At 40.4% G+C, this 26598-nt stretch overlaps 2 protein-coding genes across 18 annotated transcripts in view; one reads left to right on the top strand and one right to left on the bottom strand.

Annotated features, from left to right (window-relative positions):
* The first annotated feature begins 2132 nt into the window (after positions 1-2132).
* Positions 2133-12440, top strand: LOC100872012 (ATP-binding cassette sub-family G member 4). 2 transcript variants are annotated; one of them, XM_031917224.2, is made up of 3 exons: positions 2140-2335; positions 3974-4225; positions 4704-12440. In XM_031917224.2, exon 3 carries the CDS (start codon positions 5442-5444, stop codon positions 7239-7241), a length of 1800 nt encoding a protein of 599 aa, XP_031773084.2. In that variant the 5' UTR covers positions 2140-2335; positions 3974-4225; positions 4704-5441; the 3' UTR covers positions 7242-12440. The 2 variants fall into 2 exon arrangements, with proteins under 2 accessions (XP_012343489.3, XP_031773084.2); XM_012488035.3 differs by lacking the exon at positions 3974-4225 and having other exon boundaries at positions 2133-2335.
* Positions 12441-13565: 1125 nt separating this feature from the next.
* Positions 13566-26598, bottom strand: part of LOC100867106 (daughterless) — a 77112-nt gene continuing 64079 nt past the window's right edge. For 6 of the 16 annotated variants that reach the window (XM_086909035.1, XM_086909032.1, XM_086909041.1 and 3 more), the window contains 12 exons: positions 24754-24838; positions 22872-23008; positions 21022-21306; positions 20710-20871; positions 19631-19690; positions 18691-18843; positions 18492-18609; positions 17103-17256; positions 14825-14914; positions 14237-14382; positions 13970-14124; positions 13566-13808 (listed from right to left, as the gene is read on the bottom strand). In XM_086909035.1, the coding sequence (XP_086765161.1) occupies positions 13764-13808; positions 13970-14124; positions 14237-14382; positions 14825-14914; positions 17103-17256; positions 18492-18609; positions 18691-18843; positions 19631-19690; positions 20710-20871; positions 21022-21306; positions 22872-23008; positions 24754-24838 (1590 nt within the window). In that variant the 3' untranslated portion in view covers positions 13566-13763. Of the gene's footprint in view, positions 13809-13969; positions 14125-14236; positions 14383-14824; positions 14915-14953; positions 15665-16571; positions 16662-17102; positions 17257-18491; positions 18610-18690; positions 18844-19630; positions 19691-20709; positions 20872-21021; positions 21307-22871; positions 23009-24753; positions 24839-26598 lie in introns of those variants that run through there. The other 10 variants (XM_086909033.1, XM_086909047.1, XM_086909036.1 and 7 more) reach the window with 9 other exon arrangements.

The raw sequence follows: 26598 nt of genomic DNA on the forward strand, positions 1-26598 counted from the left end.
TTCAATAATGATTTAATAAATATTCATGAAAATTAGTTTTTACGATAAATCTTTATTTCTATAAAAAAATATTTATTTTCACTGTTATTATACACTTTTGTATTTACTAAAAAAATCCAAAGATAGTACGGCAGTGCAATTTTTCAAATATTTAAAGAAAAATCAAAAACTTATTTAAAAAAGCATATGATAATTATTTATATTACGAAGTAATCGTAAATAAGCTGTGAAATAAACAAAAAGCGTTCAAAAAAACCTTCTCTGATCAAGTAAAATATATCTTGTTTCTTCCGGAATTCTTAAAAAAAATGAAAGATATCTTTAAATAGAATTTAAAATTGATAAAATATATAATTTAAAAAAATATATATTTTGAAATTAAATTCACATTCAATTTTTTTCTTTCTCTTCTTCTAATTCTCCGAAACTAAGTAATTTACTAATTATTCAATATAAAATAAATAAATATTTCAAGTATAAACGTGCTATATAATAAATAATACGTGTACAAACGTATACGTATTAAGATGTATATAATACATTTTATAACTATAACGAAAAAATGAATTCAAATATCTAAAATATAAAATAGTATATATTTAATATGTAAAAAAATACAGAAATATAATATATAATATATATATATATTATACATGTTACATAAATATTACGTAATTATTATATTATGCGTTATATAATAAATATTTAAAATTTTCAAAAGTATTTATCAAATCAAAAATATAGAAGATTTAATCTTTATACATATATTACGTATTCAATCTTTATATCGCAAAAACTTGTTTCGTGAAATAATTACGATATTCAATTCATTTCCTGCATTTTTTATTAACTTAATAAATCAGAATATATTAAAATAGTTGCTACCAGTTAAAAAAAAAATTCTATAATTTTTAAACTCTTACGAGTTCGTTTCAATATCATTATAATAAAAAATATTAAAAAATTCATCGATATTAAATAATTACTAATTATATCGATATTAAAGATAAAATCTTCCATATCAATCTTCGTTGTACTGTACATGTTATAAATTTATGTACGATTTTTTAACGATATATAAAATATAAAATAAAAAGTTCACGTAAATGTATATATACATATATTAAATGTTTAATCATTAATGAGCGTATTCTTATTTAATTCTTATTTTAATAATAACCAATTCAAAATATTACGTACATTATCATGTATTAATAAATATTAATAAATAAATATAATTTGTATATATTTATACATTTAAGTAATACATAATATAATAATAATAATAATAATATATAAATTAATAAATCAATATTAATAATGTATCTATAATTATTAATACGTATATAAAAAATTAATTTTATCTTATCTAATATTGCGCACTCAAATCTGACGGAATTTTTTCACATTCTTAAAATTCTCCATTTTTTTTCTATCTATAGAAAATTTATCAAAAACTTACGAGAAGAAAAGAGAAAAAAACGCGAATTTCGACAATTATATCTTCATGCTTTTTCTAAAACCAAAAGTGAAAAGATCGTTTCGAATTTTAGACATTATATATATATCTGTTATTGTTACAAAAGATTGTTTAATAGGAAAACTCATCTTTTTTAATTACGTATTTGATACGCATGAGATATCTATCTTGTAATATATGAAATTCATTTTTTTTTCACTCGTTACCTAATCATCTATGATATTCTCTTTCCTCTATATATTCTTCATAAAAAAACAAACAAACAAACAAACAAAAAAAAAACAAAAAAAGGAAAACAAAACCAAAAAACAAAGAAAACAAAAAAAAAAAATATCCATCTTCTTATTAATTTATTTTCAATCATCGATCGCTCTCGTTTCGTCTTGCATTAAAGTCGAAATAATCTTTCAAGGAGACAAAGGATCGAAACGGATAAAATCGAAATGATAAAGAGCCGCATTCTTGAAAGAAATATATACGCCCTTGAAATTAACTTCCGAGAAGCACATTGAAAGGCGGAAGATAAAAAGAGAGAGAGAAAAAAAAGAAAGAGACAAGAACTTACATGGCAAACCAGAAAATTTAAATAAAGATCAGAAGAATTCCAGTGAACGAGTAGGGTTAGCTATGAGGAGGGCATATCGGCTAACTTATTCTTAGTTCTTGTGCACGATGAGCATTGACGTGCAGTCTTTGAGCTGGTGCGCTTCGATACATTCGCCGCTAGTTTCTCGAATTGAGCAATAGATTATATTTAAAAATTATCTTCCTAAAGTTCCAATTTAATCGGTGTTAAATTGAGCATCATGAGTTTATATTGATTGATTGGCAAACGATACTCGAGTTTCAATTTTGGTGAGTGATAGATCAACATATTGTATTATATCCCATCTTTCGAAACTTCTCTCGGAGATTAGATACGTTGAAATGTAAACGTACATTAGAAATACAATACGACAAAGTGTACTTAGCCTGATGATAATGATATTCAAACAAATGATTAAAAATAATTAAAACTATACATTATAACAATCTCAAACTTGGCCGCAATAATTCCATCATAAGAAATGAATTTGTCGAAGTTTATTGAAATGTACACGTAACGTGTATATATTGTACATACATATTCTTGGATTTGAAATAGATATTGATTCAAAAGTCAATAAACTTTCGAGAACATAAATCAATACATCGCGTAATAAACAATTTTTTTTTCTATCATTACGTTAAATTTACTATCAAGTGGCATTGATTGAAAGAAAAAAAATAATAATAACAATAATAACAACAACAATAATAGGATTGCAACAATTTGAGACGAAGTACGGTCAAGATTAATCGAAGAAAAGGAAAAAAAAAAAAAAAAAAAAAAATAGTGAAAATGTAAAGTTTTGAAAAAAAAAAAAAAAACGAACGACGAAAAAAATGAATTTATTATTGTCTATGTATTTCATATATTTGAAATAATTACTAATTGATTCGAATAGCCTTGAAATTGTTTTTACTTGTATGTACTTACATACTTACTTATATCACAACATTATTTATTGGTTCTTTCTTAAATGAATCTCGATCGAGAAGGATAATTTTTACGCGTAGGTTAGTAACTTTTTTTTTCTTCTTTTTTTTTTTTTTTTTTTTTTTGAGAAAATTATTTTTCCTACGCTATTAATTTCTAAACATGTTTCTTTTTTCATTCTGTTATTATATTATTATTGCACGTGTTAATTTCAATTACGCAACACGATATATAATTTGAATATAATTTATAATTTTGTAATTTGGAAAAATTTGTTTTCCATCGTCACTCGTCGCCGTCGTACACATTCCTCGTCGTTACAAGTTTCTTTCTTTCATCCCAAATAATTATTATATAAAAATTATGAAGGAAGAGTGGAATTTTCTCGAGGCACTTTTAAAATGAAATTCTTCACTATTCGTATTATAAATAGATATCCGGTTTTAAAGGAATCAATTAAACTACGCAAATTGCTAATGAAACACATTAATAATTTATTTCTTTATTTCAATTCGATCGATCGGTATCTTTTTATTCGATAATTTTTGTTAACAACTTCTCAAAAAGATCGATAAAAGACATTGCTATTCGTATATATAAAAGATTTCACGTAATACTAGATTAATTGACCGATGTTAATGTTAGGTATTATTCAAGGATATATGTCATACAAATATAAAGACATAGGATCGGAATAGAAACGAAGATCGAGATCGAGATTTATTATGTTGTTCGATAGATATGAATAAATTTGAAACAATTTGTACAAAATGATAAGATTGGAACAAAAATTTATCTATGTATCCGTTTTTCAAATTCCTTTTTTAAAACGAATCATTTTCCCCCATGTCGAGCGATTCTTTCTCGCGAGATATTTCCTCGCAACAATTTATTTTATAATTAATTAATGGATAGGATAAAATTCACAGAATTCGTGGCCCATTTCTTTCATTCTCGTTTGTTTTTAACAACAGACGTGCAAAAAATCACAGGAGGACAGTTTAACGAGAAGAGAAATATACAAAACAACGAAAGAGCTCTTTTCTCGAGTGAAAAAAAAATTATTGTAATCCGCCTATCGTTACCCTATATTTCATCATTCGCGTATCATATCGTACAAATCATCGTGTTGATCGCAAAGAATTCGAAAATCAAATTCAAAATTATGAGACAAATTTCTTTTGCAACGGAAACCACAATTACCACCGATACGAACCAAGTAAAAAGTAAGTATTTTCAATTTCTATCCTAGCATGTTTCAATTCGGATAATTGTAATGCAATAAAATTTAACCATTTCAAATGTTCGATGCGTAACTATTTTAAATCTGACAAATTCTTTTTAACGACTATCGGAACAACCGATAAGATTTGAACGAGTGTACTATATATAATGTAATAAAATGGGTAGAGATAGAGATTGTAACACTGTCGGCGATACATTGTACGTACGAGCAGGAAAATCGTGGTGGAAGAGAAAACGCAATAAATTATATACTTGTTTCGTTATTATTAAACGATTATAATACACACAATTCTGTCTACAATTAATATTCTATCTCGTTACGCAGAAACGAGACCTAATTACGAAGCGAAGGAAAGGATAATGATGAAAAAAAAAAAAAAAAAAGAAAGAAGAAAAAAACATCTTTTACTCAGAAATTAATCTTATTAAATTGACCGAGAAACATTTTTTGTGTTACAGATTTATATGATAGAGCGGAGGGAAAGAAGTGCAACGAATAAGACGAACGAATAATTAATATAAACCGTATAAATAAAGACCTGAATCGTTTTCTCCTCGTGTTGATAACGAGGCGAACGATGATAATAATAATAATAATAATAAAAGGGGATCGAGGGAAATAAATTTCAAATGTTGCGAGATCGTTTACAAAAATACGTGCTTACGAAACATTTCTGTTATTACGAAATTTAAAGAAGAACAATCGAACGAGAGAACAACCGAGAGAAAGGAGGGGGGGAAAAAAAAAAACCTAGAAAAGAGACGAAGAAGAAATATCTCGATCCCGAATTGCAAAATGTTCATGGAAGAAATATGGAAGAAGCAGAAAAAGATACTTGTGTATTCTCGATTTCGAAATTGAATAATGCCTTCTTCTTTCTCCCGTAGCAGCCTCTCCCTACGATTTCATTCATCATCTTTCGGGTGGAATCAAATTCAAGTTTTTCAAGTCGGAATCGATTTCGAACTGTTTCGAAACCCGTTCGAACCGGTTCGATCTCGTCCGCTCGAAACTATACTTGTTTCCCGCGCAATTTCGAGACCGTTCGAGAAGAGGATTTGAGAAGACAAGGAAACGACCGCGTTTGTTTTCTCTCCCCCTAGTTCTTGTTCCCAGCGCGGAACAAGAGAGAAGCTATCTCTCGTCTCATCTCGTCTCGGATATTATAGTCGTATTACAATTAAAAGTCAGCAGCGATGAGTCAGAGGAGCGTGATGCTAGGCCTGCCAGAGGTTGACTCGATAGATATCGAGTTCAACGACATCGTCTACGAAGTTCACGGCGGTCTGTTGCGAAAGGAACGGAAAGAAATATTGAAAAGGATCAACGGGCGATTCAGGTACGGCCAATTGTCGGCCATAATGGGCCCGTCCGGGGCCGGCAAGTCGAGCTTGTTGAACGCTTTGACGGGTTTCAAGAGGTGTTGCACGGGCGAGATCAGATACGTGGAGAACGGGAACAAACAGGCTCGGAAGGAGTACGAGAAGCAATGCTGTTACATCCAACAGGACGATCAATTTTATCCCCTGTTCACCGTGTGGGAAACGATGTGGATGGCGAGCAACCTGAAAATCGGCAGGAATCTGAACAAAAAGCTCAAGGAGATGCTGATCGAGGAGATACTGCAAGATCTTGATCTGGGCAAATCGAAGCATACGAGGTGCGGGAGATTGAGCGGCGGGCAAAAGAAGAGGCTGAGCATCGCGTTGGAGCTGATCGACAATCCGCCCATCATGTTCCTCGACGAGCCGACAACCGGCCTCGACTCCCAGTCCTGCACCCAATGCATCAGACTGTTGCGAAACCTGGCCAAAACCGGGAGGACCATCGTTTGCACCATCCACCAGCCAAGCGCGGTCATCTACGAGATGTTCGACTACGTCTACCTCTTGGCGGACGGTAGATGCATGTACAAGGGTGCAACGAGGGACACGATCCCCTATTTCGCAAGCGTTGGCCTCCATTGCCCGAAATATCACAATCCGGCCGATTTCATGATCGAGGTGTTGAACAACGAGTACGGGAATTTCACGGATCAATTGGTCGCGTTGGCAGAGAGAAACGGCAACAAGTATTGGAAAGGAAATGGGGATGCGCCGATTTCCAGGAAGGAGGACGACGAGTGTCGAGGAAAAAGGATGAAGAAACTCGTGTTCATCCGCCAACCCTCCGAATACGAGAAACTGTTCGTCCTGATGAATCGTTACACGATCCATTTGTTCAGGGATTGGACCAACATTTACCTGAAATTGGGCCTACACTTCTTGATAGGCATACTTCTCGGCCTGCTGTACTTGGGCGCCGGCCAGGACGGGAGCAGAAGCATCAACAACGTCGGCCTGTTGCAGGTCGTCCTTATTTACCTGTGCTACACGAGCATGATGCCCGCCGTGCTCCTCTTCCCCTCGGAGATGCCCGTGTTGAAGAAGGAACGGTTCAACAATTGGTACAAGTTGAAGACGTATTACGTCGCCTCGTTCATATGCAGCATACCCATACAAATAATATTCTCCGTCGTTTACGTTTTGCCCATCTACTTTATAAGCCGTCAACCGCTCGACACGGCCCGATTTCTCATGTTCTTGCTACCCGCCATTCTGATCACCCTTATATCGGAGAGCATAGGGCTGGTGATAGGCTCGATGCTTAACCCCGTGAACGGGACGTTCCTCGGCGCCATCCTAGCGTGCAGCATGCTTGCCTTCTCCGGATTCATGATCCTTTTTAACCACATGCCACGCTTCATGTACTACATCAGTTACGTAAGCTATATCAAGTATTCCCTGCACGCCCTCGTTCTCGCCATGTACGACTACAATCGGGAGAAACTGTTCTGCCCTGTCGTCTATTGCCACTACAGCACGCCCACCAAAATATTGTCGGAATTGTCGATGACCGATCGCAATTTTTGGATCGATATCGCCATCTTGGTCTTCAGTTACGTGATATTCAAGATAGCCGGTTATTGCACATTGAAAAGAACACTTACCATATAGAGTAAACCTAAATCTTCTTCTCCTTCTTCTTTTTTTTCTAATTTTTCCAATCACGATCTCAGTTCAATCAATAGACGATCGATAAATAATACTGCCTGTGCACCGTGTTGATCGATATCGAAAATATTTAGAATTTAATTCCTCTGAAAAGCATCCGTTTCTTTGCTCTTCGAGCATCCGGCCGATTCGCGACGATAAAAGAGGATGAAAGAATCGAGGTTGTGATGAAACAATATGAGCGAGCAGATATGAATAATTAGTACGCATATTATTAAACGTATTATAAAAATTAATGTGGTAAGCGATTGTATAACCCGGTTACCAATTAATATTTATATCATTCGTATTTTTTTCCACTTATTATATATTGCATCTTTTAATTTTCTTTTTTATCTATTTGTAATAAATCTACGATGTAATGAAATCGATACAAATGATTTTGAAAAAAAAAAAGAAAAAGAAACGAGAACAAGCAATAAAGAAATATCTAATTCGATGAAATCATTTCCGCTTCTTAAGAATAATCCATCTTCGAGAATTTGCGTGTTTTGTTCTCGATTTCGATGATAATAAAAAAAAAAAAAAAAAAAGAAAGAAAGAAAAATCATTGAAACGCATTCCTGTTGGAAACTTCTGTTCAAAATCTGTATTACAAAGTTGTGCAGGTCGACGACATTATATATATATATATATATATAAAATTTTACAAGATGGATAATACGATTAAAATTGATCAAAATATAATATCTATCGTACGCTGCACCTATCCGATTATAATTATTAAAATTATAATTGAACGTATCTAAATATATCTACACTATGTATACGCGTTTCTTTGAATTTCATTGCCTCTCAATAATTGATTTATCAAAAGTTTGAAACGAGACGTATCTATGTAAGAAAGGAATAAAACGATAACGAGTAGCAAGATATAATAATTGTGTCGCATATAATAATACTGGGAGTGTATGTATAAATGTACAAACGGAAGCTCGAGTGAGAAAGAAGAAAAAAAAGTATGTTTGGCAAGTAAATGGAAAAACAAGCGGAAAGATGTATATATTAAGAAAAAAAAAAAAAAAAAAAAAAAGCAAAACGAAAGACGAAAGAAGCCGCAGTCAAGCAACACAACGGTGAGATTATGGAAAAAATGGCACATTTATTATATTATTAGTGATAATAATATTACTAGTGATAATTATACATTTTTTCTCTTTCTCAAACGAAATGCACACTCTTTTCTTTACGTTCTCACATTCCCATTCATGCTCTCTTTCTCTCTCTCTCTCTCTTTCTTTCGTTATCTCTCATTCTCGCTCCTCTCTCTCTCTCTCTCTCTCTCTCTCAATATATGCATAATAATTTCAGCTCATCGTGCTTCATCGATGTTAATAGAGACGCATCTGATTTTGTTAACAATCGCATGCATGTCGGAAAGATCGTTTATCCTGTTATATTAAGGCCCGGTGTTACGCGAACTAGTCAACGCCAGACCTGCGTACGTTTCTTCATTTTAATTACATATTATACAATAATGTCGTTAAGAACTAATATACACGTGTTAATTCACTTGTCGACAATCGTGTCGTCTCAAGCAAACGAGAGGAGTCATCGGCATCGCCGTCCGATCGCAATTTCGTTTTTATCTAATTATTTATACTTCTATCAACTTTTTTTTCTTTTTTCTTTTTTTTTTTTTTTTTTTTTAATATCTCAACGAAATGTATATTTTCTTCCTCTTCTCCTCTTCTCCATTTCTTTTCTTCCTTTCTTTCTTTCCTCTTCCCATTAACGCAACACGTTATATATATACGTATATAATAAAACGACCGATATACAACGGGGAACGATTGTATCGATCCGATTCGCGATACGAGTTTCAAAGTTCACGAAAAACACGTGGAAGAACTTTGAAAATCGTGATCGCGCCGATTCAACTTTTAAACGATCCATACAATCTTCACGATGATTCGGTTCAAGTAACAAAATCGATCTCGATATACGATCTCATATGCCGAAAGAAGGTTAAAGAATTGGAATAGAAAAAAAAGAATGAGGCGCGATGGGCATTTTCGTAGACGATGGGCCGATTCTCGTAGGACCGATAAATCAATCGATTAAAAATTGTTCAAATTTGAAATAATATTTTAACGTCGACGAGTATTAATCAAAGAAACTCTTATCGAGTTTTTTTCCGCGTAGTTTTCTAATATAAATATTTGCGCATCACGTATATCATGGCTAGAGCAGCGAATATATGATCGGCAAATGTTCATCTCCATCAAGAATGCATGATCATTTGTACGAAACGTGACTGTAATATCGATGAGTAATAAAGTATCGTAAATATCTTATTCCTTTTTTTTTTTTTATTAAGATTATTTTGTAATCGTCATTCTTCTAAAAATATAACTTCAATCGTAATCATCATTTTTCTAAAAAAAAAGTATATACATATATATTTAAGTAAAATTCTTGATATTACGAATAGAAAATAATATCCGGTTATTTCGCGATTAAAAGCAATTTTTATTCTCACGACTTATTGCACGATTATTCTATTAAAAATGGGACGAGGAAAATTAAAAAAAAAAAAAATTATTATTATTATTAATCACAACGTTATAGAGCACCACTCGTTTCCATTAATGACCGGAAAAACGACGCGTAAAAATACCCATTGCCCCTCCTACGAGCGAAGAGTTGAGAAACAAAATTAACAATATATAGAAGTAAAAGAAAAGTGAGAGAGAGAGAGAGAGAGAGAGAGAGAGAAGAAAAGAAAAGAAAAAAAAAAGTATTTCCGAGAGAGTGTGAAAATGCAATATCGATACCGTGGCGATTGAAAGCGAGAGCAGAGAACAAGTTCGCGCAGCGACGAACTACGCGAAGAGACCCTTTTCGGCGATCCTCGATTTCAATTGGAACCGAATTGCACACTCTTCTCACTCCCATTCTCATTTCGACTATCTAAGACTATCGACAGGTGTGCCTAGCTTAGACGGGCTTACGAGCTATTTATTGTCGTTATTATTTTACATGATTATTCCATTCGCGAATATAAGTGTGTGATCGCATCGATTTGCGTATCGTTTTTTTTTTTTCGTGCCTAGTTTTTATCTCCCATGAATCGCCGCCGATCTCCTATCGTAGTATGGATTCGTACAATTACAACAATCACCCAGGCTTTGCCTGTTTTTCGCTTGTTTCCATTCCTTTCCCTTCTTTTTCTTTCTTTCTTTCTCTTTTTTTTTTTTTATCAAAGATAATATCCGCGACGCGGCGCGATTCGTATCATTGGAATCTCAATTAAACGTTAAAAGCGAGGTTGTGCGAGTTAACTCGATCGGGTTGGCCACACGATTCTCTCTGATCGTGAGAAAACGATTGCAAGTGTGCGACCGTTACAAGTCGATATTTTCTCGTGGCCTGTTTCGACGGTCCTGATATTGAACGAGCTACGCTTTCTTTCTTTCTTTCTTTCTTTTTTGATAGCTATATCCTATATATTCGAACTATGGGCGAATATTTCTATTCCGCCTTATCTTTTTCTTAATTCGATTTCAAAATTCGACGTTTCAAAAGAAATCAAAGAGTCGAGAAAGCAATCGTTTGAGGTCGGATTTGAGACAATAGCGAGAGAGGAATGTAAAGGTAGAAAAAGCAAGATGTGTATTATTTTCTTTTTTTTTTTTTGCTCATGGACCGTGCGAAACAGTCGATATTATGCTTTTGAAGAAAAATATAGCTGTGCGAATACGCATGATATGTTCGAGGAGAGGATATGATCTATCGCGAAGACAAAAGACAAAAGCAAAAGGTAGGGGGAGAAAAAAAATATAAGAAAAGAGAGAGAGAGAGAGAGAGAGAGAGAGAGAGAGAGAGCGAAGAACAGAATGAGAGGCGGAACAAAACACGGGCACTTACGAAAAAAAGTCTTATCGTCGGTTCCTTTATTTCTTGCTTCTTGTTGTTCTTTTCTTCATATTTTTTTTTTCCTTTTTTTTTCTTTTTCTTTTTTTTTTTTATTCAATAAAATTTATTTAAGAATCTAAATAAATTAAAATACATGGCAACTGGGTACACATTGAGTTGAGCTATATTTTTGTTCAAAAACAAAAATGTCCCCTTTTACTCTCACGAAGGATCTCCTCGGCGATCATTAATCGATAATAATTAATAATTAATAATTAATAATAATAATAATAAATCATTATCGTGACAATAATAATAATAATAATAATAATAATAATAATAATTATAAGCACCGCCATATTGATGACGATAATAATAATAATAATAATAATATATAATAATAATAATAATAATAATAATAATAATAATAATAATAATAATAAAATAATAATAGTAATAATAATAAAAATAATAATCGTAATAATAAGGTAATTGATTAGGCGTACATTACTGCTGTATATATACAATTATGCGAGAGATATGTTTGAACTTTTTCCGTGTTCGATTGTTAGATGACCCGATATATCTTTTTTTTCTTTTTCTCTTCTCTTTCGCTTTCATCTCCTTTCCCTATCTTCATTTATCTACACATATATTCTCGTATTCTTGCTAAAAAAAAAAAAAAAAAAAAAAACCTTGCACTTATTATACCTCCTTCGCACATGGTCCGAAACGCTAACACAGAAACGATTCCACCGCGTGCTTGCACCGCGAATCCAACGCGAATTTTTCCTCCTCTCTCTTTTCTCTCTCTCATGCGCACACGCACACACACGCACGCACGCACACGCATCTCTCTCTCTCTCTCTCTCTCTCTCTTTCCCTTCTTTTCTTTCTCTCGTCAATCTCGTTATGCTTTCTCGTTCGATCAATCTCGTTCGCACGCGTAAGTACAGAAAATTTGCCAGAACGAACTTTCACGGGACCCCGATTCACACTGAAACGCTCGCGAAAACAGTCGCCTCTTCTATATATATACACAGTTAATTTTTTTCTTTTTTTTTTTTTTTTTTTTTTTTTTTATCACCAATCACCGAGGACCATCGTCAAAAGAACTCGCGGTTCCCTCTTTTTTTTTTTTGTGTCTGTGGTTTTTTTTGCATATTTACACGACGACTGTAGGATCATATCTATAAGAGAGGAAAAAGAAAAAAGAAAAAAAAAATGCTAATAGTCCGAGGAGGGGGAGAGAGAAAAGAGATAGAAAAAAAAAAAAAATAAAAAGACGTCGAATCGAACCGACGACGATGAGCAACGACGATGAGAGCTCGCGAAGCGCGCCGTTCGTTGCGATCATCCTCGGTCATTGTCATTGTCATATTTTCTCTCGTCGTCGCCTTTTCTTCTCTTTCCTTTCCTTTCCTTTTTTTTCTTTCCCCGTCGTGTCAACGGAAGCACACCTTCTGGAGCTATCCGCCCTACACGCAACATAACGCAACGATAACTCGACACAGATTTTGCATACGCAAGAAAAACTGGGCAACTTCAACAAGAGAACGGAGGGTGGCGGTGGGAAGGAGGAGGGTGGGGGGCGAGGGAGGGAGGTGGGGGGATGGTAGCGGTAGGGATCGATCGTCTCGATAAAATCTCTCGATCTCTCGTCTGCTACACGGGCGTAGTTTTTTTTTTTTTTTTTTTTTTTTTTCTTACATCTCGAAAGAGAGGAACCATACTCCTTTGTTTTCTCGCTATTTATAAAAATAATTTCAAGCCGCCTTCGGGGAGTGGAAGGGGGGTAGATGCCTCTTAAAAGCACACAGCGATCGTTCTCTCTTCTTTCCCTTCTATAAACGCTCCTCCTCTTTTTCCTCTTTCATAAACATACAGAAACGTTTCTTCTCCTCCTCCGACGTTCTCATCATCGTCTCCTCGATCTTCGCGCCGCCTCTTCGCGAGGAAGGTGGATGCGAAGGTGTTAAGGAAAACTATACGAATTTTATTCATTATTGCCGAGTTCCTAATCATCCCCCTTGCTAATCGCGTTTCGTTCGCGCAATTTTCCGCTCTCTTTGCGTTCCGACGACGCTCGCTCTACCATCCATCTCTTGGTGATCAACCAACGGTTTCCTCCGTAGAGCGGAATTCGACAGGAATTACGTTCCAACAGTGGAATCTCGATATATATGTATATAAATATATACGTAATAACCCTTTCAAGATCGAAATTAGTGGAAAAGATTTTTTTTTTTTCTATATTACCAAATAATAATATCGAATATGGAAAAATACTTTTTTTCTTTTTTTTTCTTTTTTTTTTTTTGACGAATAATCTCGAAACGAAACGATGCGCTCGAAAAATGTAAAAATGCTCGTTTTTAATAATAATAATAATAGAAAGAAAGAAAGAAAGAAAGAAAGAAAGATATTTATTTATATTTATCGATCGTGAAAGGGTACAATTGGCTTTCGTACAATTTCGGGCAAAAGATCGGGGAAAAGATCTTGTCTGTATGTTCGAGTCCTGGAAAACTTTTTGAAAAAAATCCTACGACAAGTTTAAGCCGTATCTACCCCTTAGCACAGGATCATACCGCCACTGAGCCGCTGCTACTGCGGCTGCGATGGATTGTGTTGAAGCGGAGGCGGTGGGCCCTGCAACACACCAATACAACAACACCTGAATATATATATATATATATTAGATAATATATATGTTATATAATATTAGAAACGTGTCTTTGCACGCACACCCCTCTTCCCCCCCCTCGACGGTGTTACCGTCTCGTGTTTTAATCCGAAGAAAGAATATTTACAGGCATCGCGGAGAAAGGGGGCTGAGAATGCGCGTGGGGGTGGGGATGAGGATGAGCTATGTGCGCCGCCAGATGCCCGGGTAGTTTAGGTCCATCCTCTGCCTTCTCCTCCTCCCTTCTCTTCAAACACGCTGCCTTTGGGTTGAGGTTTCGTTCTGTAAACGGGAGAGAGAGAAAAAAAAGAAAATTCCCAGCTCTAATAATTCGGCTCAAAAATTGGTCGATAAAAAATTGGATTGGATCAAGAGATCCATCTTATTCGCATACCTCTGACTTGTTGCTCCAACGTCATGATCACTTCGACAGCCATATTTAGGATACCCAGCTTCGTCTGAGGTTTGTCCGTTTTTAAATGCGTCATGCACATTCTGCCAAGCTCCTTCAACGCCTCGTTGATGTCTCTGATACGTATCCTAAAGAGAGGGGGGGGGAGGCAGATTGAAAAACTTTGATCAACGCTCCAAGCCTCGACTCGCGATCGGAACAAACGACACTTTCTTGTTATGCAACTTTTTCTTTTTCGCAAACGGTTTCCCCGCGCGCAAAATTTCTTCAACACCGGTTGCGGTGTTGCCAATGTTTCAAGACGCCAAAGAAAAAAAAAAAAAAAAAAACAAATATTCCTCTCTCGATCGAGAGGAAAGTTTCGCACGAGAGGAGACCGTTCGCAAAGAAAGAGAGAGAGAGAGAAAAGACGAAATCGAAATCCGCGAATGGATCGCTTCTTTGCGTCACATATACATAGAATACGGGCCAAACTCTTCTCGAAAAGTCGCTCGACGCGAGCAACGGCAAGCAAGAGCAGCGGAGATTCGCCATGAGTTCACTGCACACTTTTGTCGATTTTTCTCTTACCTTTCCCTAGCATTGTTCGCCTGCCGCCTCTCTTTCTCCCTTTGTGCCTTCACATCGGGATCATCATCCTCGTCCTCGGCGCTCGAACAACAGTTGCGCAATAACAATACTCGATTAATCACCTGACGTGGGCGATATACATATATATATATGTATGTGTGTCTGTGTGTCTGTGTGTGTATATACATATACTTTGTCCTTTGGATCGAGCGCACACACGATTCGACAGCAGTGAAATCGACGACGATCTTTTTTCTTTTTTCTTTTTCTTTTTTTGTTCGAACCAGGAAACCGAGGAATCTTCGTAGAGAGGAGAGAGAGAGAAAGAGATAGAGAGAGAGAGAGAGAGAGAGAGAGAGAGAGAGAGAGAGAGAGAGAGAAATATAGAGTTTCGACAATCACGCGCGATTATATCGTAACATTTTCTCAAAAATAATAGTCGAATCGAATATACGGAGTCGCGATTTTCATCGGTCGGAACACACGCAGAAGAGCTATCTAATCTGATCTGACTTTTGTGGTTACGGACAGAAATAATCAGGTTGTCCATTCTTTCTCGAAGGCCCGTATTCTTTGCACAGAGAACAAACAGAGAAGTGAGTAAAGAACCGCGCGGAGAGAATGAATGAGGATTTTATAAACACCGGGGAGCTGGAGCCAGAGTTTCGCCCCGAGTTTATTATACACCTGGAACAATTTCAGAATTTCGGGAGGGGAAAGAAGGAAGAGAGAGATTAGTGGTGAACGATGAGACTCACCATCCGTGGACGGGATGGATCGAGACGGGGGGGAGGAGGAGGAGGAGGAAGAGAGATGATCTTCGGAAGAAGATTGTCGAGTCTGAAAGAAACGTATCTGAATTATATACAAAGAGGAGAGATGTCGTTCGTTCTCGTTTCGAATCGCGAATTCATCGTCGGAGAAAGATCTAATAATAATAATGATAATAATAATAGTAGTAGTAGTAGTAGTAATAATAATAATAATAATAGTAACAATAATAATAATCGTATAACAATTAATAGAAATTCGAAAAAAAAAGAAGAAGAAGAAGAAGAAGAAGAAGAAAAAGGAATCGATATTAACAAGAAGATAACAAAAAGAGTCTAGAACTCGATGCAACGATGCATGGAAATGTGCTTGTACGTTCTATTAAAAAAGAAAAAAAAAAAATGTGGATGGAGAGAGAAGTGGTGGTGGTTTAGCATGCCTAGGAGGGAAGAAGAATAGGGAGGGGAGGGGCCGAATCGCAGGTGAATTAAAATGAGACTGATTTTGGTAGGCGAGCACGAGAATCTTGTGGATCTTCCGCCTGATCTCGTATCGTTTCTGTCCTTAACCAGAAACATTTTAATTGTCACGCTAAAATACGGGCCTCGTATTGAAAAGAGAGAAAGCATTACTCCAGATTTTTATCCGAAAATTATATTCATATGTTTCACAAATTATTTTTACGCTTTCTCTTACTTTTCGTATATATATATATATACATAAATACATACGTTATATATATATATACTTTTTTTCTCTTTTTAATTTTCTTCATTTCTTGCTCGACTCGATCGAAATGTTGAGCATGCATATAAAAAAATTACACGAGAGGAGATAGAGAGAGAGAGAGAGAGAGAGAGAGTGCAGGACCCGCGGTCCCTTATTATATATACATACGAATAGAAGGAAGGAAGAGATCGAGAGAATTGGGAAAAATAACAAGATTTGGGAGTGCTTACTGCGTGTGTTCACTAACCTTTCACGCACGTTGTTGGCCTGGCGACGTTCCTTTTCGCGCACCGCTTTGGTGCTGGGATCGTCGCAGTCTTCGTCAGCGCTCGAACAACGGTTGTTTGAATACAATCGATTAGTTAAAGAATTGCCATCACATCGCGACGAACAACGAGAGAGAGAGAGAGAGAGAGAGTGACGATACGCGATCTCTCGTCGTGTCGATCATTCGTTCGGTCGTATCGAGAAAGAGAGAGAGAGAGAGAGAGAGAGCGAGAGAGAGAGAAAAAAGAAAAAAACTAAACTCTCAGCTTTGCCATCTCGAATCGTTCTCGTTTCTCCCCCCCCCTCCTTGATTCGAATCGCGAGAATGAACCCGTAAAATCGTCGCGATCGAATTCGACGATTCGACAATGGCAAGACTGCGCGCTCGGATCGGAAGGGATTCGCTCAACGACTTTCGGTTCACTACTGTCGATCGGCCACCATCGTTGCGCCTTAACCCCGCCTTAAGGGACAAGTATATATACAAATACACATCACAATATATACTTACTATCTACGCGATCTCTTCGTCCCTTTCCCCTGGGACGTAGAATTCACCGTAGCCGCGCCGATCACCCCCGCCGCCGCCAGCTCGCTGCTCGAAGGTTTCGTCTCGCCACCGCTGCTGTCCGGTGGATCCTTTCTCTTCTCTAAAGACACGTATTCTGCTCATTATTAATACGTCGTTTCCTCGTCTCCATTCGTAAAGCATGACCTACTGTGTGTGTATAGTGCGCGAGAGTGAACGAGTTCTTGCTCGTGGAACGTGGTGAAAGAAATCGTCGGGGGACGATCATTGAACGAATGAAAATTTCGAGCGAATGGATCGTCGACGAGCCGTGACAATTATGGTGGGGAGGGGAGAGGGGAAAAATATCAGAGCTCACCCGGAAGAACGGCGACCTTCGCCGTACACGGAGCGACAGCCTCGAGTTCTCGATATTATCCTCGAGCTTTGGGCAAGCTGGTTAGTCACGAAACCGTGAAAAGTGTCCAATTACGAGCAGGAAGCGATTTACGGTGCACGCTCGATACTGATTCAACCATCTCCTTAAACGCTCCGTTGACAATTCGCCGCCGCATTATTTCGCCAATGCATTAACTCGCCCGCGTCTCTACCACCAAAGTCACCGCGTGAATCGCGCGTTTAGATTGAATCACGAGCGCCGATTGTGTGCAAAAGTCCACGATTCCGTTTTTCTTCCTTTTTCTTTCTCTCTTTTTTTTTTTTTCCCCGAAACCCGATCGATGCTATCGGTGAAAGTGTATCGAGTCGATGGTTTCCTCTTTGAAAGAAGAAAGGAAAGAAGGAAGATCGAAGGAAATGATCTCCAAAATCCAAGAATGGAATAATTCCGATCAATTCCAAAAATGGTCGCCAGGGAAGAGGGAGAAAGAGAGGGAAGAGCGCGTGGAAAACTCGTGCGTTCCATTAGTTAGGAGGATCGAAGAGGAGAAGAGGGATTGGAGAAGGTTCGAGTGGTAAAGAGGAACGTGACAGAAGAAACGGAAACAAAGAGCGAGCAACGCAAAGAGGGGGAGAAAGAGAGAGAGAGAGAGTTGTTCGAGAATAATAAAGGCACGATCCAAGAGTAATAGTAATAGTAGTAGTGGTAGGAGCAGCAGCAGCAGCAACTACTTTTGCGCGATTTATCTAATGCTTCCTTATCGGGCTCTAACTCCAACGTGGAACACCTGGGAACTCCTTCTCCTAGCTTTTTTTCCTCTCGCCGCTCATGGGAAAAAGTATTTATCCGATGATGCGACGCCGAGAATAGACCGCAACACCGACCGCCTATTGTCAAGGCTCGTCGTCGACGTTTATCCCTTATTTCTCGTCGGCATCCCCCGCTCATTCATCGTTCCACCAACAAGATTCGAACGAATCTTGGAAACTTACTGGCATTCGTCACGGGTAACCTTTCGATTTTGATGGAGCCGTCTGTGTCGGGGGTGGGCGTGAGGCCGGAGTAAGAGCCCTGAGGTTGCGTCACCGTCACCGCGGGATGAGGACTCGTCTGTGCGGGGGATCGAAACAAACGTTAGAAACGTAACAACCTTCGTCTCTCTAATCTAAGGAATGAAGGGAAATGTCTTACCAAGTGGTCCAGTTGAGGTGGCGACGTGTGCGAGTAAATCGAACCGTGTGGGCCAACGGGACCTAAATGAAGGCCCAATTGGCTCTCCGCGTGATTCCTCAACACGTTTATGGCGTCGTCCAATCGTTCCTCCATCCGCGTACCCTGTACCAACAGAATATCCGAAATTCCAACTCGATTACACGTCTGTCTCGTTCCGCTCACATATCCAAATTGTGCGGGGAGTCCAGAGATGCCCGGCGTCAACGACACGACTCTCGTTCGCGAAATTCGAACAAGTAATAAGAGAGAAAGGGAAGAGAAAAATTAATGAAAATCTCGAGAAAGAAGAGATATCGTTGACGCTGGTACCAATGGCGATGGTGGTGGCGGTGGATCGTATCGATGTAACAACGTACAAGGCGATGGAAAAAGCGTGTGTGAGATGAGGCAGGATGTTGTTTTTTTTTTTTTTTTTTTTTTTTTTTTTCCGTTCGGAAGTCGATGCGATGAAAATTGACGAAAGTGACAGAAATTCTCTCGGGTCGACGCGAGATTAATTCTCTCACCGCGGTTTTGTTTTTTTTTTTTTTTTTTCCCCGTTTCGAACGAGACGAAAGAAACAACGGTGCGAGAATTAACTTTTTGTTAAATCGTTGATATCGTTGCGAGTAAAAAATAAGTAAAAAAAAAAAAAAAATAAATAAAATATAAAAAAAATAAAAATAAAAAAGAAATTTTTGCGTATATCACACAGCGACGTCTCGCCGGCACAAGACGACGGTCGATATCCGATATCGTGTGAATTTTCATGCACAAAAATCGTGTTACGACGAATAATGATACATGGGTGAGGAGGATCGGAAAGAAGAACAAACGAGAGAATGGGGCGGGGGGCGGGGGAAGGGAAGAGAGAAGAAGAAGAAGAAAAAAAAAAAACTAAAAAATCGGCAATCCTCACCTCGGCATGGTCGCGAAGGAAGCCGATGGCATCGTCTAGCCTCTGCTGTTCAGGCGCCGGCTTCACACACAACACCAACGCAACAACAAAACCAAAAAAAAAAAAAAAGAGAACAACCAAGTCAACACAACGTTCACAACAAACAAGGGGTAAAGAAGAAGAGAGAAAAGAAAAGAGAAAGAAAAGAAAAAAAAAAATATCGAAAAAAAGAAAGAAATAAATAAAACGTAAAACGACGATGAAACGAGGCATCGTCACCGAGTAATAATAACTGAAACAGGGGGAGGATGAGCGTTAAAAAAAAAAAAAAAAAAAAAAAAAATAAAGTTTGCTGGTAAGCTGGAGACGAGACGAATCGTGTCGAGTGCATGCTACTTTGTGCGAATTCCAAGTGCAATCGATGATGGGCAAAGAGTCGAAACGACGATTAAAGAGAAAGAGAAAAAAAAAAAAAAAAAAAAAAAGATCCTTCGTTGTTTCACGTTAACAACAACAACAAGAACAACAATAATAATAATAATAATGATAATAATAATAATAATAACAATAAATCATTCCGATCCTCCCCCAGAAATAAAAGTGCCTCAGTGCGTGTAACAACGGCAATCTCTCAACGAGTCACCATAGTGCAGACGATAAAATATATTATCGTAAGAGAAGTGAACGAGCACGAGAGGTTTCTGTTACGAACGTCCTTGACCTGTTTCTAAAGCGCACCGAAACGGTGATGAAGCGTGTCTGTCTGCGTTCAGAGATGCACCCGTCACTTTCCAACGAGAGATCCCAACATCGATAGTTGATAAATCTAGCAGTTCGCGAATAAACGCGGCCGTTTTCGGAGGGAAAAAAATTAAATTCTGATCGTCTCTCTCTCTCTCTCTCTCTCTCGTTGGACGGTATCGGGTTCGATAAATAATAATAATAATAATAATAATAATAATAATGATAATAATAATAATAATGATAATAATAATAGCAAAGTAAACAAGTAGACGTATCGCGTCGAGAAGGGGGGGGGAGAGAGATTAAAGATTAAACGGTACGGTATGGTAAACGTATGGGCAAGCTTTGATGCATACCATGTGAATGGTCCCACGGTTGGGATCCGTGGTGAAATGCGGTGAAACTGGTGCAGCACCTGGTGCCCAGCCCGGCGCTGAACCCGTCAACGGTGGTGGCGAACTGACTGGCGTGGATGGGTTGCTGCTATAACTCGATACTGATTGGTCCGTGGGGTAAATCTGGTTGAAAACGGGCGGGAATAATAGAGAAAAAAAAAAAAAAAAGAAAAAAGAAACGCATTTTCACGCATACATATATATATATATATATATACGCAGAAATAATCCAATTCTCATTGGATCAACCACTTGGGATGGACGCGTACTTACTCTTGTGCTTACTACAGACGCGAGTGTCTTGCCGAGGTTGTCCCCCGTGGCGGGTGGCTGGTTCGTCGTGGGAGCAGGATTGGGGGCGGATGGCGCGTTGGTCGGTGCACCGGGACTATGACTATATTGCAAGGATGCCGGGGACGGTGCACCGGTACCGGTGTTCGCCCCAACCGCGCCGCTACCCCGGAATGTGGACATTGGTGGCAGTGAGGCGGCGCTGGTCACCGCCGAGCCCAGAATCGGAGCCGCCGGTTCTCCGTTCGGCGACATGGCCGAGTATGCCTGCAACATCGTCCACCAATCTTTTTCATCCCTTCTTTCGACCGGCCCATCTCCCTCTCCCTCTCTTTCTCTCGATTCTTCTCCACGGATCGGAGAGGAGAGGAACGAAGGCTTTCGAGGCTCGCTCGTAAAACGTCTAATTTTAAGTCATCGCCGCGGGATTCGGTCGGAGGGAAGAAGCGTCCCCTCCTCCTTATTTATCAACAAATTGGAGCAAGTTGGCGAGCAACCCCTCGCCGAGCGAGAAGGAGGAGGAAGAACGAGGTGACGATAATTGGGTTTCACGAAAGCAAGGCCGGTCGTTCCGCGGCGATCGTACGTTTCTTCCCAAACACAAAAGAATTCTTGCTCCGCCGTTGCGCCGGTGGACAGCTTCTAGGAAGAAGGGGTCGTTAAACCCCGGGAGGATCGTAAATGTTTAACCTTTGGACCGGAGAGGAGAGGAGAGGAGAGGTCTCGGTTGTGGGCGCAGCGACGCTCCGCGTCTTTTGTCGAACGTTCACCTCCGTATTATATTATGCATAATGCGCGCCATTCCTCTCCCTCCTTCTCTCTCTCTCTCTCTCTCTCTCTCTCTCTCTCTCTCTCTCTCTCTCTCTCTCTATCCAACCATCCGGATCGTTCCCTCTTCTTTCGGAGCGATTTTGGAGGAGGAACTCGTACAACTCGTCTCGAAACCGTCCGATCCGAGTTCGGGGATCGATTAGTTCGGGATTGGCGAAGAAGAAGAAGAAGAAGAAGAAGAAGAGGAGCCAATTCGGGAGGAGGAGTGTTCGGGGTGCCGCGAACAGGAGGATTTCGTGGTAACCATGAACGGCGTAAATCAAACGAAGGCTGCACTTGACTAGAAACACCGAGTAGCGGGAGAGTCGTTCTATATATAGAAGCCAGTGAGTCATTTGACGTTGCTCCGGCTACACCAAGCCACTGTCAACACAGTGTTTCTCAACTGGCTTCCTCCAGAGAGGAGAGAGAGAGAGAGAGCAACAACTCTCTCTGCCTTATCCGTAATCGCCAACAAGAGTAAAAAGCTGTCGAGGAGGGAAAGAGGGACGAGCCAAATCCGCGCCCTCTTCTTCTTCTTCTTCTTCTTCTTCCTCCTTCTGCTCCCCGGAATGGTGGAAACGGATTATTAAAGTCGGCCGAATCGATCCGATCCGATCGAGAAGAGCGAGGAGAAGGTGGTGGTGGCCCTCCTTCTCCTCCACTCTGACAATGTCAAACGAGTCGAACGTCTTCCGACGAGTCGGAGGAAAAATGGCCGCGAACCGGGTGAATTTATGGGCGCTGCAGCGTAACGCGGGGAAGATTGCAATTTTTCACCGTCAACCTTTCCCTCCTCCGTTTCCGCGATTCGACCCGGGGCCGCGCGACGAAAATATATCGACGTTGCGAAACTTCGTCCGGAAACGGTGGAGGAATTCGCGACGAATGGAGGAAGGGGGGAGGTCGTTATTAACGAAGGGCCGAATCGATCGAAAGGAAAGAGGAGGAGGAGGAGGAGGAGGGAAGAGAGATTAGGAGAGGAGAAAGAAAGAAACGAAGGAGAGAGAGAGTCGTCTTACCATGGGGTCGTGGGGTAGGTGCATGGGATAGGCTGGTTGGGCCAGGTGTGGGGGCGCGTATCCGCTGTACGGGGGCTGGACGCCTCCGCTGCCCCCCGTCCATGGATCACCAGGACCCGTTCCCGCTGCGTTTCCATCTGAAACAAGAAAGAAGAATACGATTTGATTAACGAATGGCCATCGAATCTCGTTCCTACCTCTCGTTTCTTCTCGCTTTGACGCAACAAATAGTGGCACGTGGCGCGGTGTCGTCGGATGCGCATGTGCCACGTAAAACGTCGCGAATTTTTCACATCGAAACGCGAATCGAAAGGAGAGAAAGAGAGAAAGGAGGAGTGGAAAACACGCGTCGGATCCAAATTTCCAAGTTGGAAAGGTGAGGGCAAAGGATAAAGGTATATCCTTTTGGTTTGGGATACCCGGGTAGTATAAAGGGGCAATACGCGGCCCATTATTTCAGTTGAAAACAACAGCAATAAGGCTGAGGGGAGGGAACGTATTTCTTGATACTTTTGCTCGATATAATTCCGTGGCCGAGGAGTTTCCACCACCACGGATGGGAGGTGGAACTGAAACTAAGCCAAACTACTCGTCCGTTCCTACTACTACCAACTACCTAGGCATTCGATGTCTGATAAAACTTTTTCGCCGTCCCCGTCCTCTTCCCCTCCCCATTTATAAGGTATTCCGCTCGCTTACCGGGTGTCACGAGCCGAGAACGTATTCGAGAAGACCGGCCAACGAGCCACCCTCCTTACCCTCTGATCTTTAATAACAACTTTACCCGGAAACTTTACCGATCTTATTGATTTACCGCCTCCGGTAATCCATCCGACGAAACTTCCCATGCGTCCGTCCATCTCTCTCTCTCTCTCTCTCTTCGTTTCTCCCCCTCGAAAAATATTCTTTAACCGCGATTCAAAAAGCGATTCGTTACGAATCGATGATGAAAAATAGTATATCTACCCCGTGATAAATTCTTCGTTTCGAAAACGAATTTCACAATTGGTCGAAGAAATCGCGCGCAAAATCGATCGCTAGGCATTAGAGAGAGAGAAAGAGAGAGAGATTGGCGTGGAATATAATGCCACGTAAATTACGTTAGGCATGAAAATAGAAACGCCGGGAATATAAAGTTTACGCTCGGGTTGCACGATCGGGGAGGAAACGCGCGTGGATGCGGTTTCCCTCCTCCCCTCCGCCCGATCTTTCCCATCTTTTCCCGCGAAATTTCAACGCGCAACTTGGGACGCGCCGCCGCCGTTCCAGCAAATAACGAGACAGAGAGAGAGAGAGAGAGAGAGATTGTTATTGTTTTTACGCGCGACAGAGGCAGAGCGGCGAATTTTACGAGCGAGCGTTAAACAGTTGAATATTACTGCGATCGTAAACTCCCTTTTATCGTTCGTTCGAAATCGTTATGTACGCGATTTCCACCAGATATAGATATGCGCGCGCGCGCGCGGATCGGAACACGATCGCGAACTGGATCGGGAGAGGCCTCATAACGTTGACCAATCAAGGATCGATCGGATCCAACCGAATGCCTTTGCCTCCGCGTTTTACTTTCAACAAAATAGCCGGGTTTCGATCCAAGTTCAACGGAGGCGACCTACATTTTCGACCTCGCGATTGTTCGTGAAAAACGTGCACGACGAGAGATCCGTGAAGGATGGAACGATTTTTCCTTTCTCCCTTCTTTTTTAACGCGCTACTCTCTCTCCCTCTCTCTCTCTCTCTCTCTCTCTCTCTCTCTCTCTCGCTATTGTTACGCTATTATTTCTCTCGTACGTAGTCGCGATTCCCGACGCAGTGGTTAAGTCGTTAAGTCCCTTGCTAAATGAAATGCAAATTGCGCGCACGGTATGGAAACGAGACTTACCGATATAGTAGGGATCTGCGTAGAGGGCCGCAGCTTTGGGAGAGGTGTATCTCGGCGAGTCCTGTCCGAATTCATCCGAGCCGTACTGCAACAAAAAAGAACAAAGAGGTTTTAACGGTTAACGCAAAGAATGCGAGCAAGAGGAAGGAAATAAGCGTCGAAACTATAATAACAATAACTTATCGCGCGGGATAGAGACGCGAATTTTTCTCCAAGTGCAACGTCTACATCCCTCGGCATCGCGTCGATTAAAATATCAACAAGTGAGAGAGAGAGAGAGAGAGAGAGAGAGAGAGAGAGAAGGAGGAGAAAAATGAAAAGATGAAAACAAGGGTAGGGGGAGATGAGGGGGGGGGGGAATGATTCGCCATTTCCTTTCGCCCATTTTTCCTTACCATTGTGTAACCGGCGTAGTCAGCAGGACGGATAAACATGTCGCGGGGTGGAACGAGGAAGGTGTGGAGAGCGGCGAGTCAGATCGTGCGGTGGGGCAACGTAACCGTCGGCGATTTGCCAGCCGAGGGGTTGAAGAACACGGTGGCGGTGGAAAGTGGCGCGGAAGGAGAGATTCGCGGCGGCATACCCTCGTCCCAATTTCGCCCGTGATATATGTTAAAATATTCCGCACCGCTTCCCTTATTCTCCTCCTCCACCGCCTCCCTCGCCGCTCCGCTCCCAAAACTTTTGTCCCTGCTTCTCCTCTACCCTTCGAGCCCTCCCCCCCCTCCTCCCCCCGGCCCCACCTCCACCTGCCGCAGCAGCAGCGGGATGGAAACGACGAGAGGGACAGCCAAGTTTTCCCTCTAACGCGGGTACTATGGCCGTTTAGGCCAAATTTAACGGCTCGCCGGGGACCGTGAAAGAATCCTGCCAACTTCCACTTTCTCTCCTCCCCTCTCCCCCCGCCCCGCAAACTCCGAGGACCATTTCTCTCCTCGGCGAAAATCCACCGCCCTCCCTCCAACCTCCTCTCCCTCCTCTTTCGAGAAGGAGAGAAGAAGATAGGAAAGGCCGCGCGCGCTTTCCCCGCAACAGCACCGGCTAGCTAGTTGTTCGATCACCACCACCACACACAACACGATTCTTTTTTTTTTCCAACGTTCCACACGTTCCCTGCGTTGTGTACTTTGCACGGAGTTAATGGAACGAGCGTTAACGAGCGATAAGAAGTACAGAAGGAGAGGTAAACCGGGGGCAGGGGGGGGGGGAGAAGAAGAAGGAGAAGGAAGAGGAGAAGGAAGAAGAGAAGAAGAAGAAGAAGAAGAAAAATGTATTCGATACCGACCGCGCGAAGGACGACACGAGACTGCGACGAGAGAGAGGCTTCGGCCGAGCGTCACCACGCCGATTGACCGAGGCGGGATGGTAGTGGGGGGTAGTTACGAGCCAATAGCGGGACACGACAGCTCCGCCAACAAACCGAGATGCATCATCTCGATCCATCCTCTCGATAACGCGGCTTCTTATCTTTCCCTCGCTTCGCGACAACGCCAATTTTCTAATAATTGTGCACGTATCACGTTTATTAATAACAATTCGTATACTTGTATATACTTTTTCGAACGAGGATATTTCGATATGCATGGAAAAATCTTCTTCTTCTTTTTCTTCTTCTTCTTCTTCTTCTTCTTCTTCTCGTTATTCGATGAAAACGAAAAATCGGTCGGAGGAGAGGAGGGGGAAAGATGGAAAAATAACGACGCGAAATCCACGTTCTAAGAACAAAAGATCTTCGAGAGCGTTCAGAACCGCATCCGTGTATATCTCGCGAGGGGGAGGAACGGGGGCATATAATTGTACGCGATAAAAGCATCGGGTTTATCGGTGGCAGCAGTCGATAACGGG

Source organism: Apis florea, unplaced genomic scaffold (genome assembly GCF_048593485.1).
Source record: "Apis florea isolate Af1SG1 unplaced genomic scaffold, ASM4859348v1 contig_3081_pilon, whole genome shotgun sequence".
In the NCBI taxonomy this organism is placed as follows: Eukaryota; Metazoa; Arthropoda; class Insecta; order Hymenoptera; family Apidae; genus Apis; species Apis florea.

Bases quoted from the DNA above. Each gene is read 5' to 3' on its own strand.
- LOC100872012 (XM_012488035.3), top strand. From the start codon at position 5,442: ATGAGTCAGAGGAGCGTGATGCTAGGCCTGCCAGAGGTTGACTCGATA.